The sequence below is a fragment of the Rana temporaria genome, chromosome 4 (genome assembly GCF_905171775.1).
Source record: "Rana temporaria chromosome 4, aRanTem1.1, whole genome shotgun sequence".
NCBI lineage: Eukaryota > Metazoa > Chordata > Amphibia > Anura > Ranidae > Rana > Rana temporaria.
The window spans coordinates 113,462,443-113,480,488 of record NC_053492.1 but is presented as its reverse complement, the minus strand read 5'-3'; the positions used below and the strand labels follow the sequence as shown (position 1 = coordinate 113,480,488).

At 39.2% G+C, this 18,046-nt stretch overlaps 1 protein-coding gene across 11 annotated transcripts in view; it reads right to left on the bottom strand.

Moving 5' to 3' along the window:
- Positions 1-18,046, bottom strand: part of TRIP12 (thyroid hormone receptor interactor 12) — a 146,284-nt gene that overhangs the window by 63,641 nt on the left and 64,597 nt on the right. For 7 of the 11 annotated variants that reach the window (XM_040348815.1, XM_040348816.1, XM_040348817.1 and 4 more), the window contains 9 exons: positions 17,929-17,964; positions 12,083-12,178; positions 11,894-11,986; positions 11,624-11,785; positions 9,174-9,242; positions 8,658-8,823; positions 6,389-6,506; positions 5,814-5,970; positions 782-935 (listed from right to left, as the gene is read on the bottom strand). In XM_040348815.1, coding sequence (XP_040204749.1) covers positions 782-935; positions 5,814-5,970; positions 6,389-6,506; positions 8,658-8,823; positions 9,174-9,242; positions 11,624-11,785; positions 11,894-11,986; positions 12,083-12,178; positions 17,929-17,964 — 1,051 coding nt within the window. The remainder of the gene's footprint in view (positions 1-781; positions 936-5,813; positions 5,971-6,388; positions 6,507-8,657; positions 8,824-9,173; positions 9,243-11,623; positions 11,786-11,893; positions 11,987-12,082; positions 12,179-17,928; positions 17,965-18,046) is intronic. The other 4 variants (XM_040348819.1, XM_040348820.1, XM_040348823.1 and 1 more) reach the window with 1 other exon arrangement.

The window sequence follows — 18,046 nt, the reverse complement described above, 5'->3', positions numbered from 1 at the left end:
CACAATTTCACTCCCGCTGGCAGTCCCGATTTAGGCCGCGATTTCAGAGACATCTGTGCAGGTTTCTGCACAGATGTCAATGTAAATTGCAGGCCGAAAACGCAAAAAGTAGTACAGGAACTACTTTTTGAAATCGGTGCAGCGCCGCACCGATTAGGACGGTGCCATTGCCGACAATTGCCGCCGATTTGACGTATATATTATCGTACCAGTGTGAACCAGGCCTTAAACACAGTATGGTAATGAGGAAAAGCTCAGTATGTCTACAGTCAGCGTGGGGACATAATCACAGCAAAATTGTTGATTCTTTGCAGTCCTCCATACAGTCTTCAGTTTAGAAACCCCTAAAAATCTTTTTTTTTTTTTTTTTTAGTTTGTTTAGGTATACTTTGTGAATGGGAACACAAACATTGTGGGGTTTTCAAAAATTGACTGCAAAACTTTCCATAGGAGAATGTTTGGATGGCCTGCTGTACCAAATAACAAGGAACTAAAAAAGGTACAGCCTCAAGGCAAAGCAGGCAACCAATTAGAAGTATACAAAGAGGAACTTGGAGTATGGGTTTAGGTGTGTGTAATATATATATATATATATATATATATATATATATATATATATATATATATATATATATATATATATATATATATATATAATATACACACATACACACACACACACACACACACACAGCATATATAAATAGGAGGATCAGATTGACAAAATTCCAAGAATACAGTTTTATAACAAATAGAAATTAAAGACTTGGTAGATACTTACTAGTGTTTGCATTGGCTAGGGGGTTAGGTTTTCTCTGAATGGCGCGTGCTGTTCCGGTATCCTCGTTGATTTGCTGCATAGAATTAAAATCAATAGTATAAACACGCCCCAGTGTAGACAAACTTATCTCATCCTCACCAACCTGATGGGCTGCCTGAGAACACAGATATAAAACAGAGAGATAATCCTTGAATAGAAAACACAAAACTTCATCACGCACAATGTTAGGATCCGCTTTGTCCCCTTTGGGTGCTCATAGCTCCATAGTTCAGCTTAAGTGCCAAAAAAAACAAGAATGTAATTCCACAGAATTACAGTACAGTACGGTTTATTTGAAGTATCTCAAGGAAATTTGTCTTTGGATCTTCTTTCAAGCTTTACAGTATACGAGAAGGTGCCGATAAGTACTGAGCCTTACCCAGAAAAAATTGAGCGAAGAAGCTGTAAATTGCAGGGTGTACTGGCCAATTAGTCTATATTCAGTGGTGTAAAAATCAACTACCTTTGATTTTAACTTTTCTTTTTCAGGTTCAAAGTGAACATAGCAACACCTCCAGAAAAATTCAATGTGCAAGAGAATGTATGAAGCAGATCTATGATAAAATTTCACAAACTTTGGGTGACAGTGGCTCCTCATATGCAACAGTTAAACGTTGGGTTGCCAATTTTGGTTATTTCAGTGTAGAATGCAAGAAACCCAGTGGAAGGCCTGTTTGTCTTTGTGAATGTGAAAGCCATCCATGACCTGTTCATGGAGGACTGCCGAATATCAGACAAAAGTATTGCTACATATCTGGGAATATCACGTGAGAGTTGGTGCCATTATTCACGACTACTTGGAAATGAGAAAGCTTGCAGCGAAGTGGATCCCAAAACGTTTGCAGAGACACAAACAAGTCTTCCACTGGGTTTCTCACTTTCAACACCAAAATGGCCAGTTCTAAAATGGACAACCCAATTTTGCATATGAAGGGCCACCATCACCCAAAGTTTGTGAAATTTCATCAAGGATCTGCTTCGCAACTTTCCCTGGGAGAAACATGAACTTAATTATGGCCCTTTGCTTTACAGCATAATTTTTTTCTGGAGGTGCTGTCATGTTCACTTTGGACCTGAAAAAGAAAAGTTAAAATCAAAAAAGGTAATTGGGCAGTACACCCTGCAATTTACAGCTTCCATGCTCAATTTTTTCTGGGTAAGTCGCAATACTTATCAGCACCCCCCTTGTACAGTATGTGAACCCTCACCTTGTAAAACAACCCATTTAGTTTTCCACTTAGAGGGTTGGGGTTTGAGACTGCAGGGGGCAGGTCAACAGGAGGAAGAGAAACAGAAGTAAGCCGATCTCCCATACTAAGCTCCCAGGTAAAAAACAAACAAGCAAATGGAGCATGCTGAAATGGATGTGCTTTTATGCCTTGGGGCAGAGGGGTAACTAGAACCCTCAGGGCCCTGGCGCAAGAAACCTTGAAACCAGTCCATTTCCATCCGACTGTCATGCAATCCGATCTGCCGGATGGATGTGGAACGGATGTTTTTAGTGGACTGGATCTGATGCTGGCGGGTGTCAGTGGACACATACCAGCTGACATCTGCCACCTCATAGAGAACAATGGATGGTCCGATCGTGTCCGCCTGTGTGAAATGGGCCGAATAGTTGGAAAAAAAAGTGATTATTGTACGTGCCACCTAAGTGCCAACTGAACGTGAAGTTTGTGAAGCTCTTGGAAGAACAGAGAAGGGGGAGGGAGACCGATGGGGACAGTTCAGTGATCACAGCATTTTGCACTGCTCACTCACCCCGATGGTGGTTAGATGGTGGCTCAGGCATCTTTGACATAGCCAGAAATATGTAGCCGGCTGCTGTTTTTTATTTTTACTGCACACATATGCTCCACTCACAGCTGCATGCCGGGGATAGGAGATGCAGGAGGCCAGGCAGACACAAAGGGCTGGAGGTTGTGCTCCTCTCCAGTCTGTGCAGGGAGTAGCTCACTGGGCTGTCACAGACACTCGGCTAAGCTGCAGCCGCCAGTCTACATTTACCGGCCAATTCTCCTGTTCTATGGCTGTTTTGGTGGAACTCCAGGGCCTAGTTGCAAGTGTGACCTCTGTGACCCTGGTAGTTCTGCCACTGCATTGGGGCTGTCAGTTTGAAATGGGAAAGCAGGAGGACTGGCGGAAGGATTACAAAAAAAGAACAGGAACCCTTTTTCATAGAAGTACATGCCAACACAGACATCAGGAATATGAAATATTGGAGTAAGATGCACTTTACTTGTTTCCATTTCACCACTCCATTTGTCCTGAAAGTGAGATGAAATTTTGCATTTCAAGAGTTGTCCCCAGAGCAAGAGGTAACAGGAAATCTTCCGATGGCGATACCCGTTTCAGGGAAAACGGTCCAAGAAGAGAATTCCCCTCACTTTTTTTCCTCATTCCCGTTCTCTTGGGCATACTTCATTACAGGTAGGTAATGTCACTAAAGCTGTAGCGCGTCTTCAAAAGCTGTCAGTCAAAATTACCTAAAAAGGTTCCAGCCTATAAACCAGGGCTTATGAATTTTCAGCCTGTGCCCTGTACAATAAAACATTTTTTTTAGCTAAACGTCAGCTTTAAAGCAGAAAACCTACCAAAAGGGGAAGTTCCGCTTTAATTAGCCACCCCCCCTTATTCGGCATATCAGAAGCATGTACCCTAGTTTGGACAGGTAATGGCTCCCACTTCTGCTGGATCACCTAGGCTGGTCCTCCCCCCTCCCCACAGTCTTCTGCTGCTGTTAGACCCCCTCAGAGTGAACAACATTTAAGCAGTTTTGGAAAATGGAGAGCAATGTCACCAAATGAAAATTGGTTGCCCTCTCAATCATTTGCAGGTTTAGTGTCCCATACATCTGCAGTTAAAACTTGCACCATCTACCAACATCATCATTAGCCTAAAGGGAAGAGGTGATGATACAAACACCGTTAACAGGGAGTTAGTTTGTGATCTCCATTTAAAAAGGGAAAATGCACCCTTTTCGACTATTTTTAACACTTACAAATCTACAAAAATTGAATACAGGTTGCTCCCAGCATTTAACAAACACCATGGATTTTTTACCAAGGAAGTCCAGCTATGGCTGCTCAGATTTTTTATAGGTTTCAGATGACAGAGATGAGTATTCTTAAAAGGACAATTATGCCCTATTCACAACAAATATAGGAAAAGGACTTGGCAGTGAAAAACAGATTGACTGCTGTTTATACCGATATACTTCTATACTATGAAAAAACTAGGATACATTTTCAGCTGAATGGTGAAGTGACGGGTTAAAAAAAAAAAGGAGGAAGAGGGTTAAACATGTGCAGAAGTTTCCATCAGCACCCAGAGAGGACAATACATCACCCAATGTCATAACAGTAACAGCCTTCACACATCCTAAACAAGAATAGTTAAAAATGTCTTCCAAACTCTCACATAAAGCACTCTACTTGAGGCTTATGAAAAGCGGTGTAGTCACAAGGAGGCCACAGCAGACATTTTCTTACTAAGGACTTGCTGCTCAGGGCAATGATGGGGGGAAAAAAAAAATTATAGATCACATCATTGCCCTAAGCAGCAAGTAAAATATTTATTTATAATATTATATATATATATATATATATATATATATATATATATATATATATATATATATATATATATATATATATATATATATATTATAAAATATCTCTCATCACATGATATTTGAGCAGCCAGTTTATCAAACACAAATTTTCAGAAAAAAACACACCTAAATGCATTTCAGTGCACACAAAAATAGGACACCCAACCAAATTTTTGGTAAAATAAGAGATTGTTATGTGGAGTAAAATACCAAACATGTTATGATTTTAAGTTTCACGCCCCCATGAAATTGCAAAAAAACTATGGTACAAAAAAAAAAAAAAAAGCCTTTACAGGATACCAGTTTAGCGTTAAACATGACCTCAGGCCCTAGAACTTTTGCACTCAGTCATTCTCGTTGGGAACAACATGGAGATGTAGCTCTTTAAAAATAAAATTACTTTAAAATGTTACTTTATTGCCATCACAAGAGACACATCCCTTGGGATAGCTTGAGCAGTGACAGGTACTCTTTATTGTGAGATCTGGGGTCTATTAGACACACGATTCATTCTTCGCCCTTTAAGGCAGCCAATCAAACACAGATTGGTTTGATCGGCTGCCTCCCAGGCCAGTAACAATCAGTAAAGCAAAGAACCTAAATCGGAAGTTATAAAACCCTTGTCACTTGTTGCAGCCATAATTCTGGTATAACCACTTGCTACTGACATTGTATCGATGTGTCCAAAGAGCTGGAAATGGTTAAAAAAATAAATAAATTTATATGCGAAATTGGCCAAAGTGGCAACAGGAAAAGGCTACTGGTTTATATATGTCAGCCCTACTATTACTTTTGTTTATCTCTCGGATAGGAGGACAGATCTATTTGGTCTCCTGGGCAGAACGAATGACAATCCTGGTACAGTAAAGCTGAGCCTATTCAGCATTGATGTAATGTCACATTCAGACCTAGTAAACATGTCCGAATAGCAGCTTCTAGTACAGTTCATGCTGTGACAAATCTCCTTTAGCTGTTCACACACCAGTTTTCATAAACTTATTGCAGAGTCCTATATGTTTCTAACATGCATTCATTCATGCAAGAGCTCAGAGAAAGTACAAGGTTAAAAAGAAAAGAAAAGGTTAAAACAAAAAAGGTAACAGCAGCAGCCATAACCTTCAAACAAATTACAGCATAACATTTTATGTTGATCCACTGTTTAAATAGCTATACAAAAATGTACCCAGTACATCAACAAGGACATTTTATTTATATCCATATATACGTATTAATATACACACACACACACACACACACACACACACACACAGTACATGGTCATGCAAATTCATGCACAACTAGACATGACAGACATTTAGGGGCGTTGACTGGGGTTAAAACAGTGACATTACTGACTATGAAACACAGAACTCTTATTACCTCAATGATGCGACTATCAATTCGGCTGTATGGGTGCCAGAGACCGCGGTCATCCCTCCACTGCCAAATCGCTCCATCTGTATTTTGGGCACTTCCTTTCTTTAACATTGTGTCAACTGCAAATATTCCTTCCTTCGGTAAGCATGGCATCAACTCACTGAAAAGAAATATTTCAAACAGTGTCATTCAAGACCAGAACTGCCTATTAAATCTTTTGTCTCGACTACAGCAAACACACCAGGGGCTCAGCTACTAAGGCCTCACAGTTGACAGTACACACAAAAGCAATATCTTATAAACTTAAAGCGGAAGTAAACCCATCTATTTGATAGTTTAAAAAAAAACAGTTAACATTCCCGGCATGCCGGATATGCTAGATGTCACATTTGCTTGTGCTCTCAACCAAACTGTCAAACCATCCAATGGCTGGTTTCATAACTGATCACATGTGCAGCATCGTGGCAGTTGCAGATTAAACAGAGCCCAAGATGGCAGCTTCCTTGGCTGAAAACAATAGGAGGGTTTACTTCCACTTTAATGATTCAATAGCAGGCAATGAAACAAGCAAAACTTACCATATGAGGGAGGTAAGTTCATACAGCTCCTGGGGGCTGCGGGGGACCAGGTCAATTTGCTCCAGGCAACTACCATTTGAGGCCCCGCATAAAAGGAAGTGCAGAGTTTCTGCTATATCTGAAGAGAGAAAACAAGAGGTTCATTCAGAAGATGCTGACAACCTGCAACTACTGAGCTTTTACTAGACACAGTTTTAACAGGTACCCAGCTCCCACTTCCGCCCGCCCAGGTGGCTTCCTTTCCCTCTCCCTGCAATCTTCTGGGACACGTCAAAGGTCCACGAAGACTGCTCAGCCAATAAGGACGTGACGTGCAGCGCGACTCGCGAAATGTGCAGTGTTCACCCGGCTGTGAAGCTGCAAGCAGTCACAGCCAGGTGACTACACTTGCCCTGCCGGCTCCGCGGCTGGAGAGAGAATTGAGGCTTTGGGCAGCCGCATCGCTGGACCATGGGACCAAAAGGCAGCAGCTACACTTTTTTTCAAAAACTTGGGTCCAGCTAGAACTCCGCTTTAAACACTTACAGTTCCCCTCCCCCAGCATGTGACTGGACAACAAAAAGGAGAATAGTCCTGTGATCTCATCTGTCACTCTGCTCTTTCCTCCCATCAGCAGATCCCTTGTACGTACATGAGCATTTATACACAACTGATTGGCTCCGTGTAATGTTCTCCCTCTCTCACTGTGAAGTCCGCTGTAAGCTGCATTAATTTGTGCATTTTAAAAAACTGCCTTAAAGTGAATTTTCACCCTTGAAATTTAACTTTTATTCTCCCGATCCCAGCCCCTCCCCTCAAGCTACTCATAGCATTTTAGTTGTTGTTGTTGACTCACTTTTTTACTTGGCAACGTTTTTGCCCCCTCCCCTATTGGCCAATCTTTGGCATTTTTTTAATTAATCGGCCGATTGTGCTGCAAATTACGCTGATCCTTGCACATTACTTCGGTAATAGAAGTCAATGCAAGTTGCCTGAAGTCTCCCAGTCGGAGCGACTTGAGTCTCTCCTATATGGGCAGCCTGCCATGTCTGAGCACATAGCTGATAAAAGAAGCAAAGAGATATCATACTTGGTGGAATGAACTCCTGTGTGTAGAAGATCTCAGTTTAACCATTTAAAGACTAAAGTTTTTCTGACATGACAAGTAAAAATCACTTAGAACCCTCAAACATTATATATATTTTTTAGCAGAGACCCTAGAGAGAAAAAAATGGTGGTTATTGAAATATTTTATGTCAGACTTTAGTGGGGGGGGGGGGGGAAAAAAAAGGGTAAAGTTAGCCTTTTTTTCGTCCAAAAGTTTTGATTACCTGTTTTTGTGTATTTAAGGTAGAACTCTCTCTCTCATACATACAAGTGCACTGATTGAAGGCTTGTTGTGTTTAATAACATTTTTAATTTACCGTATATACTCGAGTATAAGCCGAGGCACCCAATTTTACCACCAAAAAAAATGGGAAAACGTATTGACCCGGGTATAAGCCTAGGGCAGGGATATGCAATTAGCGGACCTCCAGTTGTTGCAGAACTACAAGTCTCATGAGGCATAGCAAGACTGACAGCCACAAGCATGACACCCAGAGGCAGAGGCATGATAGGACTTGTAGTTTTGCAACAGCTGGAGGTCCGCTAATTGCATATCCCTGGCCTAGGGTGTCCATGCCTAGACTGACGTTTAACATGGGAGTCTATAGAAGGGGTGCCCGGCTGGGTCCAGGGGACCTACGATCGGCCAGTACCGGGTCCCCAAAGTCACTGGAGAAATTACAGTTTAACATGGGAGTCCATGGAAGGGGTGCCCAGCTTTGAAAAAAATCGGTGCTCGACGGCCGTAGGTCCCCCGGACAACAAACTTTGCACACTTGTAGAGGAAGAGTGGGGCTACATGTGTGCCAAGTTTGGGGTCCAGGTGACCTATGGCTGGCAACGGGTCCCCAAAGTTCAGGAGATCGGGCTCAAAAAGCTGACTCGCGTATAAGCCGAGGGGGGCATTTTCAGCACACAAAAAAAAAAAAAAGAAAAGTGTTGAAAAACTCTGCTTATACTCGAGTATATACATGGTAATACATTTTCTGTATCACTTATTACTTATCTGTTAGATTTTATGAGATGATGGGGAGGAAAAAAAAGCAGCATCATAGTTTTCTATATATCAGCATCGGCCAGAGAAAAACCCATATCGGTTGAACTTTAAAATATACCCCATGTACACATATTGCATAAAAATAAATAAAACTACAAGAATGCATTGAGATCAAAATAAACCTACTCTGCTTCATAAGCTGCACGGCCAGCGTGGGGCAGTTGGAACACATCAAAGAGAACATTCGGACCACCATGATGAACATGCCCGAGCTCAGGATCGGAGGTGTTACCACTAGAAGCTGCTGGATGTTGGTGAGCAGATCTCTGGAAGCCACTTGTTGGAGCAGATTCTGGATAACAGGACAACAGCAGAGTCTCTAAATGCTTTATTGATATATCAATGAATAAGGAAGCAAGCCTTCCTGGAAATTATTCACTTTTTTTGCATGTCAAAAAATCTATAACAAATAATTCTGCAGTGCACAACATATAAAGTAGCAACAACAAAAACAGCTATGTTACACATACTCTCTCTGTATTGTCACACCGCTCTAGGGACATATGCAAAAGTAAACAAAATCATTGGATAGCCGGGACTAGGAGCATTAAGATTTAACGGTTGTAAGTAAGATGGTAGTATTACTCGGATGAAGGGAAAAAAAAAAAAAAAAGTATATAGTTACACCCTTGGTGCCATTACCTCTTCATGCTGGAAGTTATCTACCAGACGAGCAAAACATAGGCAAGTGCTTTCCACAGATTTCTTATCCTAAAACAGAAAGAATAGGAAAAGAGCGTTTATTAGGCAGTACTTGAAATTACATAATTGAAATAGCAAAAAGCAACATAAACTAAATAGATGTCCCAGCAAAAGTAAGTCATCTTACCAAAGTGTTTAGGATTTGGGCAGCAGTAAACGGTTAACAATTCTTTAAACACATAAGACACAAAACACATAAAGCTTGAAAAAAATTTGTACGCCGATAAACACGTTTAAACACACTTTAAATGTGCACATATTGCGTGTAAATGTATTCCAATAGCCAGAATAAATTATTATTCTGGCATACACATTTTAATAGTAGAGGCAATATTTTTCTCAGCATATTCTAGCAGACAAAACAAATGCGGCAAATTTTTTCATCAGTACAGGTGCATAAAACCCATTTCTTATTTAACTACTAGTTGTCTGGTGGAATTGAACACGTTAAAATTGGGCATTTTTTTTTTTTTTTTTTTTTTTAACTAGAAAATTACTTCAAACACCCCAACAATAAATTTTCTCTGAAAGCAGAGTCCCTGGAAAAAAAAAATTAACGTTGCAATATTTTTTATGTCACAGGATATCTGAGTAGCAGTTTATCAAACAACTTTTCGGGGAAATAATAAAACAAAAAATGACTGTTCGTGCACACAAAACACATTGCCCAATATTTTTGTTGGTAAAATAAGATGTTGCATCAGGTAGATATAAAGTGTGTCAAGATTTAATATTGGGTACGACTACAGTATCTATAGTATTCCATAGGTAATGCTTAAAAAAAAACAAAAAAAAAAAAACACTTTATTCATCATGATTATTGGCCCTAGAATTATTGCTCTTACTCGGACATTCATGGCAATTGCAGCCTGTGATGTGGACACCTGGAAGGACCCAGTCAGGAAGTAAAAAGAGAAGGACCCAATGCTGGATGATCACAAGACCATGGCTTGGAGGCAAATTAAAAAGGGGGTTTTGTATTTTTTTAATCATTTGCATATTTTAAAAGGAAAAAAAATACACTAAAATGAATTTCAGTAAAACATAAATTTAATACCCATAAATATATTTTTTTAACCAAAAAAGTTGCAGCAAGTAAATAGATACTAAAAACGTTGAGCCTTAAAATAGTGTGTGCCCATGAAATGGCACCTAAAATTCTCCATACGCAATGCTTTAAAAGCCTTTACAGGTTATCAGTAATTATTGCCCTAAAATTACTGCTCTATTGTGGCAATACCTCAAGTGTGATGCCATTTATGATAACGTATATGCATGCACGCTACACTGTGTACTAGGAGGCTTTAAAATATATATATATATATATATATATATATATATATATATATATATATATATATATATATATACACACAAATTTTTAAGAGGGAGACAGATGTGGTTTGTGTTAGGTGGGCCATACACGGAGAACATTTCTTTCCTGCAACCACAGGTGGGGGAAAGTAGTTTCTGTTGTGAAAAGACCAATTTTGCTAGTAGCTATAACAGCCGCTTGTGATGGTCGCAAGCGAAAACAGCAGGCTGGTCGATCAACGTGGTACATTCAGCCTGCCCGTTCAAATCTTGGCAGACATTCGCAGTGTGCATGGCCAGCCTAAGACCAACGGTCTCCCTGATCAGAAGAAAAAAAATGCACCTGCAGATATCAAAAGAAGCTTTGGGAATATTGTTAACTTGAAAATGTTATGACCCACAACTTGAAGTGACTGAGAAACTACTTCTGAAAGAAGAAAGTGAACACCCACCTAGTTTATACAGCAGGCACCCTTATACTATTACAATGCCACTTGTTTCCCCTATAAAGAGGAGGCAACTGAAGTCCTAGTTTGAGAACTTCATAAAGTCAGCTGTGGGAAATTCCATGCCATAACTAACTTCTTTATGTTTCTATAAGAAAACTATAGTAAAAAGTGTTGAAGTTTTCTGGCGGGTGGGCGTTTATTGAAGAAGAAACACTACTTTTTTGCAATAAAAGTTATTTTTAACTAAATGTACACTTTGCCAGACTTTGTGTACATTCTCCGCATGCCTTGGTGCTGGGATGACTTACCCCTGTGCACATGCAAAGGAGGAGTTAAAAAATCTTAAGCCTAGCAATGAAGATGTCCAAAGATGAAACTGAAATACTTCCAGGCAAAGATTAAGGCAGAATTTTACATTTTTTTAACAACTTTTCATTTAAAATTAAATGAAATGTTTCCTTTTTGGGTGCTGGATATATTATTACAGGAGCTCTGAATTCAACAACACTTTATTAAGATAACCTATTGGTAGTCTAATTATTCAACTTGTGTTAATCATATGCATATTTTACTGCTGGCTTATATTCAAAACAATTATTATACAGTAGCAACAGTACAGTTTCTCACCTGATGGGTCAATCGCTGTGTGAGCAGTGGCAAAGAGTCAGCAACAAAGTGGAACTCATCTGGACTGATGCTCTGGCAGCAGTTGGCTGCTATGGCTAAAGCATTCCTCTGAGCATTGATGCTGAAGAACTCTAGATACAGGAGGCAATCAGCAAGTCCTCCCTGTAAAATTGAAAACCCATTAATATGTGCACATTTTGGTTTACAAATACAAGCCCAGGTGACCGCAAAGGCAGCACAAAAATATAAGTAGCAGAAAGTGATACTTACAGCTTGTAGGATGGCTTTACTGTGCCTGCGGGATAACATTTCCAGAGCAGTGAGCGCCTGTTCTGCCACATCTATACACTGAATCACCTGCAACTGTAACATTGCAAAAAAAAAAAAAAAGTGTAAGCTAGCCGTTTGTCAGGACCAGCGCATTCTATTCCAGATATGGAAGGACAGATAAACCCCTACCTTCTCTAGGAACACAGGGATCGCATCAACCACCACAGCAGAGGACCTTGGCAGTGCCTCCATCATATAGGTTAAGGCTCGACATGCATGGTTCATCTAAAAATAAAATAAAAAAGGGACACCTCTTATTTCTAGATGGAACAAAATGGATATAGCCCAAACTAAAAACTCTACAATTAGTCTACAGTTGCTTTAAAGTGGAACTGTATATGGGCACCACAAACTGAAATTTGTATTTTTTTCACATTAATATTCAAAACATACCCATCCATGACCCCATGCATCATTTTGTTGACCAATCACTCTGAACGCCCCCCCGACGAGCATTTCAAGTCATGATCACCTTGAGTAAGAGCAGATGATCCATGTAGCATATACTTTCTGGGATCCATTAGCTCAAGCATGCAGTGAGGATGAGAAAAGCCCCCCCCCCCCCCCCCCCATCCATCTACCCTCCTCCAGATAAAATAAAAACACCACAATGAAGACTCATGGGATGTATGACATCATTTTGGCCTAGGCCACAAACCAGAAAACAACTGAAGAAATGTAAATAAAATTGATTTGTTGACCAATTAGAGTGGTGTATGAATTAATCATAATGCAACGTTTATAAAAAAATAAAATAAAATAATAAATTTAATAAATTATATATATATATATAATTTGAATAGCTAAATGTAGTGGTACATATAAATAACCAGCTATATGGTTGGGAACAAAGTATTAAATCCACTCTCATAAAAAATGTTTTAATTATATATATATTTAATTTAATTATTATTATTTTTGTGTGTGTGTATGATTATATATAACACAAAATCAAAAAAGGACCTAAAAAAACTTAGGAGTGCATTATATTATTCAAGACAGGCTCCTGTGTCATAGGCAGGTAGCTTGATACAAAAGCTACCCATCCCTGCTGTCACTAAAACATTTAGTAGCAGGAGGATGCTTTTTTTTATCGGTCATGATGGGGTCAAACAAAAACTATCCCTTTATTGTACAAAAACAGCAGATTACTATAAGGGGGCTAATTTATACTGTGAAACAGCGAATGTATACATACACAATATTGTATATATTTTTTTATTATTCGGGCTGTAACTGATTCAAATTTGTGTTCGATTAATTGCTTTTTTTTCTATTTATTATAAACGCACATACAGATCCAACTACTTTTAGCTGTTCTCCTTGCATTGCAACTCTGGATTAGTCAGTGGTAAATGTGGTATACACTATATACAATCACCCGACACTAGCTAGTTTCCACAATCCATAACTTAACTTCACACAAATACGTTTTAAATTCAAACTGTAGCACTGACGCAAGTAATTGTTGATACTTGAGTGGATGTTTGTGCTGTAGGTGGTACGTCAGCTATGTATTTGAACCACGGAAAGCCAATTGTTTATTGCAGTGAATGCAGTAAACTTTGTTGCCATCATCTACTTTGCCATCAGCAGTTAGCTTAAAGTGGAGTTCCACCCATAAATATAAAATTACATCAGTAGTTTTAAAAAAATTTCATTAGTCCTTTTAGATGCCTTCAAAGTGTTGTTGCTAGGCAGAATAGTTAATCTTCCCTCTTCCTGCACCTAGGTGCTTAATGCTTCCTAACCTACACCGCACAGACTCCTGGGAATGTAGTGGGTGTAACTTTCCAGGAGTCTGTGCACTCCCCAGTCTCAAAGAATCATGTGACTTGGACAGCACAGGTGCTGAAACCTGATCTGACACTGCTTGTGCAGCACTGAGCATGTGCGAGATCTGCAAGGCTGAAATCCAGGAAGTCATACAGTCTGGCTTCATGATGCCCACACTTAAGATGGCCCCAGTGAATTTCTATTTTATAAAGTGTCTAAATGCTGTAACAACCTAACAAAACGGACCTTAGTTTACAGACTAACTTTACTAGAATACATTAAGCTCGTGTATTACAGGGGTATTTATATTTAAAAAGTGAAATTGTGGCCGGAACTCCGCTTTAAATAAAATGCTTGCTTAAATTTCCGCTTACATGCTTAACTGCAACATTGCTTTCATTGCTCGCTATTGTTGTTTACTGTCTAACTTTTATATAAAACCCCAAGGATCTCTTTCCGTCACACTGTTAACAGTGGAGATTTTGAAGTCCTCACAGAACGTTTCCCTTTTTGCCCCCTTCCCCTCATGGAGCCTGATGCATCCTCCTGCTCCACAGATGCAAAAATGGGGAAGTGGGAGGAGTCCGGTGACGTGACATCACCGGATCGCCGACGGAACTCGCCAAAGACCCGGAACTGGCTGAGAGGCGAGTACCGATCAAAAAAAATAAAAAATTAACGATTAAGCAAGGAATTAATCTTTAATATATACACACACACACATTTATATTTATATATTTATATATATATATATATATATTTATATATATATATATATATATTTATATATATATATATATATTTATATATATATATATATATATTTATATATATATATATATATATATATATTTATATATATATATATATATATATATATATTTATATATATATATATATATATATATATATTTATATATATATATATATATATATATTTATATATATATATATATATATATATATATATTTATATATATATATATATATATATATATATATATATATATATATATATATATATATATATATATATATATATATATATATATATATATATATATATATATATATATATATATATATATATATGTGTATATACACACACACACACACACACACACACACATACATATACATATACACACACACATAAATAGTAAGATATGTGGGTATTTTAACTGGGGGTCAACCATGAAGCTACAGTATATGAAGGACGGAGGGGGATATAAAACTCTTATATAAAAAAAGTGTGAGACTTTTCATGGATATAATAATTTTAAATATCATGCACAATACTGGTAAACTTTTACTTTAAAATTTGATTGTAATGCCTTATATTACCTCCAGTCTATCATCTTCCAGCTTCTCTAGGTTCAGATGCTGAGTTTTCCTTAAAGTTGTGGTAAACATTGGATTTTTTTCTCTTTTAAAACAAACATGCCATACTTGCCTGCTCTCTGCAATGGTTTTGCATAAAGCAGCCCAGATTTTCCTTTTCTGGGGTCTCCACCATTCTGGCTCCTCCTGCCTTCAGAATGACCCTATAGCAAGCCGCTTGATATGGGGATACTTGTGCAGGCTCAATACCTAGCCACATTGTGTGCTTCTGTTAACACACAGTGCGTTTTGGCTCTGCCCCCTGCTCACAGGCTGCAATTGACAGCAACAGGTGCCAGGGGGGGGGTGTCAGGAGAAGTCTGATCAATGGTGGAGAGTACAAAAATTTTCCAGCACACTTAGAAAACTGACCACAATGTGCTCTCCTGCTTCGTGTGGTCAGTTGTTCAATGGGAAAGCAGAGGCTAGAAACACCAGGGATTTCACACAAAGAAAGCAATACAAAAAGAACAGGATACTTTCTCATACAAGTACATGGTACAGCAGGCACCCATCAGGAATATGAAGTGTTGGGGTAACAAACACTATTCATTTGATAAAGATATATTATTTACCAACAATTTTATAAAAAGCAACAGGTATTTTTTTTCCCTTCTTTGTAGTAAAGGAGATATTAATTGATAGAATACAAAGCTGCCCAATGAATGGCTGAAAGTCACACAGCCAACGCCATTTTGTTGCGTGTCAGACAGGAAGGTCTCGTCCCACACCTGGAATACAGTGCTGTACTGTATGTAGCTGAGGCTACATGTAGTTTATACAGCTCACTCAGCGGACACACAGTGAAGGAAATAGTTTGTTTGGGCTATTCTGGGGGAGGACAAGCAGATGTTTTCCTTTACACCAGGGCTCGACAAATCCCGGGCGCCAGGTCGCCATGGCGACTAGAAATAGGGTCCTGGCGACTTGGCTTGGAAGGGGGGGCAAAAAAAATAAAATAAACATTTTTTTTATTTGGTGAGCTGGCACCATCTGGTGGTGAGCCGTTGGTATTACAAGTTATTACCACCAGATGTGTAAGCTGGCGCCATCTGGTGGTGGCCGTTGGTATTACAAGTTAAGCATTACAAGTTAAACAGCAATTCTAATGTAATTTTTCACTATTTTTCACTGCCATTTTCTTCCCTCTAATTAGAACCCCCAAACATTATATATATTTTTTATCCTAACACCCTAGAGAATAAAATTGCGATCGTTGCAATACTTTGTCACGCCGTATTCGCGCAGCGGTCTTACAAGCGCACTTTTTTGGGAAAAAATTACACTTTTTTTAATTAAAAAATAAGACAACAGTAAAGTTATCCCCATTTTTTTAATATTATGAAAGATAATGTTACGGCGAGTAAAATGATACCCAACATGTCACGCTTCAAAATTACGTCCGCTCGTGGAATGGCGAAAAACTTTTACCCTTTAAAATCTCCATAGGCGACATTTAAAAAATTCTACAGGTTGCATGTTTTGAGTTACAGAGAAGGTCTAGGGCTAGAATTATTGCTCACTCTACCAATCGCGGCGATACCTCACATGTGTGGTTTGAACACCGTTTACATATGCGGGCGCTACTCACGTATGTGTTCGCTTCTGTACGCAAGCTCGTCGGGACGGGCGCGTTTTTTGGCTCCTAACTTTTTTTAGCTGGCTCCTAGATTCCAAGCAAATTTGTCAACCCCTGCTTTACACTATGGGGTTGTTGTACAAATTCCCCTCCACTAAAAACGGTTTGTAGTCTTGCTTAGTAAAAGAGCAGGTCAAACTGTCTTGGACTGTTCCTAGGTGTTCCTGTCTTATGTATGGTTTACTGATGTCAATATCCCTTAAAATATATTTATGGCACGCCAAATCCTTTGCTTCATGCAGTTAACCAGGTCTCCTCATTTTGTGGCCAAATATTAGCCAATAATTGGTCAAACATGCATCAGGATGCTCTTGCACTTACTGCTTTGACACGACATAAAAATAAAATAAAAGATTGTGAGCTAGGCTGGCATTCTGATGCATCATATTTACAAATATAGGATATAAAAATACTTTATTAAGTTAAGATGCAGTCAATACTCATCCACGCTGGGCGTTTTTTGCTTTAGGCATCGTTTTTCCACAGCCAGTGAACTCCCCCGCATGTCATCCTAGGTGTCCATACACATAGGCTTTTATTCAGCATTTTTGGTATAGGTGTTTTGTGGCTGAAACCCCCCCCCCCCCCCCCCCCCCCCCCCCCCCCCCAAACTACTGGGTTTTGATAGGAGTTTTTCAGCTGTAAAAAGCTCAAACGCTACAAAACTTGGCCAATCAGTTTTTATAAGCATTTTTGAGCCATAAGTTTTAGTGGTTGTATAGTTTTGTTAAAATAATGCAAGTGACGCAAGCCATTTTATTTCCAAGTGCACAAGCTTTCTCAGTATAAACACCACCAAACCCTGAAGACCCCTTTTACACTTGGGGCCTGTGGCAGCGTTAAAGCGCAGTCAGTTTTAGCAGCGCTTTGGCGCTGTTCAGCTCAAAGAAGAGGATAAATGCGCCCATGTGGTGGCGCTTCCAAAGCACTTACCATTCATTTCAATGGGCAGGGCATTTTGGAAGCGCTAAATACAGCGCTCGCAAACTGCTCCAAAGATGCTGCCTGCAGGAATTTTCCCAACGTCCCGCAAGTGCACTGCCCCAGTGTAAAAAGTCACTGAAATGAATGGGAGGCACCATTTCTAGAGATAAAACACCTGAAAACTGCCTCCGTGTGAAAGGGGTCTAAAACTCCAAAAAAGTACCCGATTCAGCAGGTCTGACATTACAGTACTTACAATGTCAAAGTTGTGCTCCATCTGCAGCAAAGTGATCTGAAATGACAGAAAACCACATATATAAAATATCAGCAGCACTGGTTTTGCAACAAATATAAGTCCCACTTCTCCTCCCAGA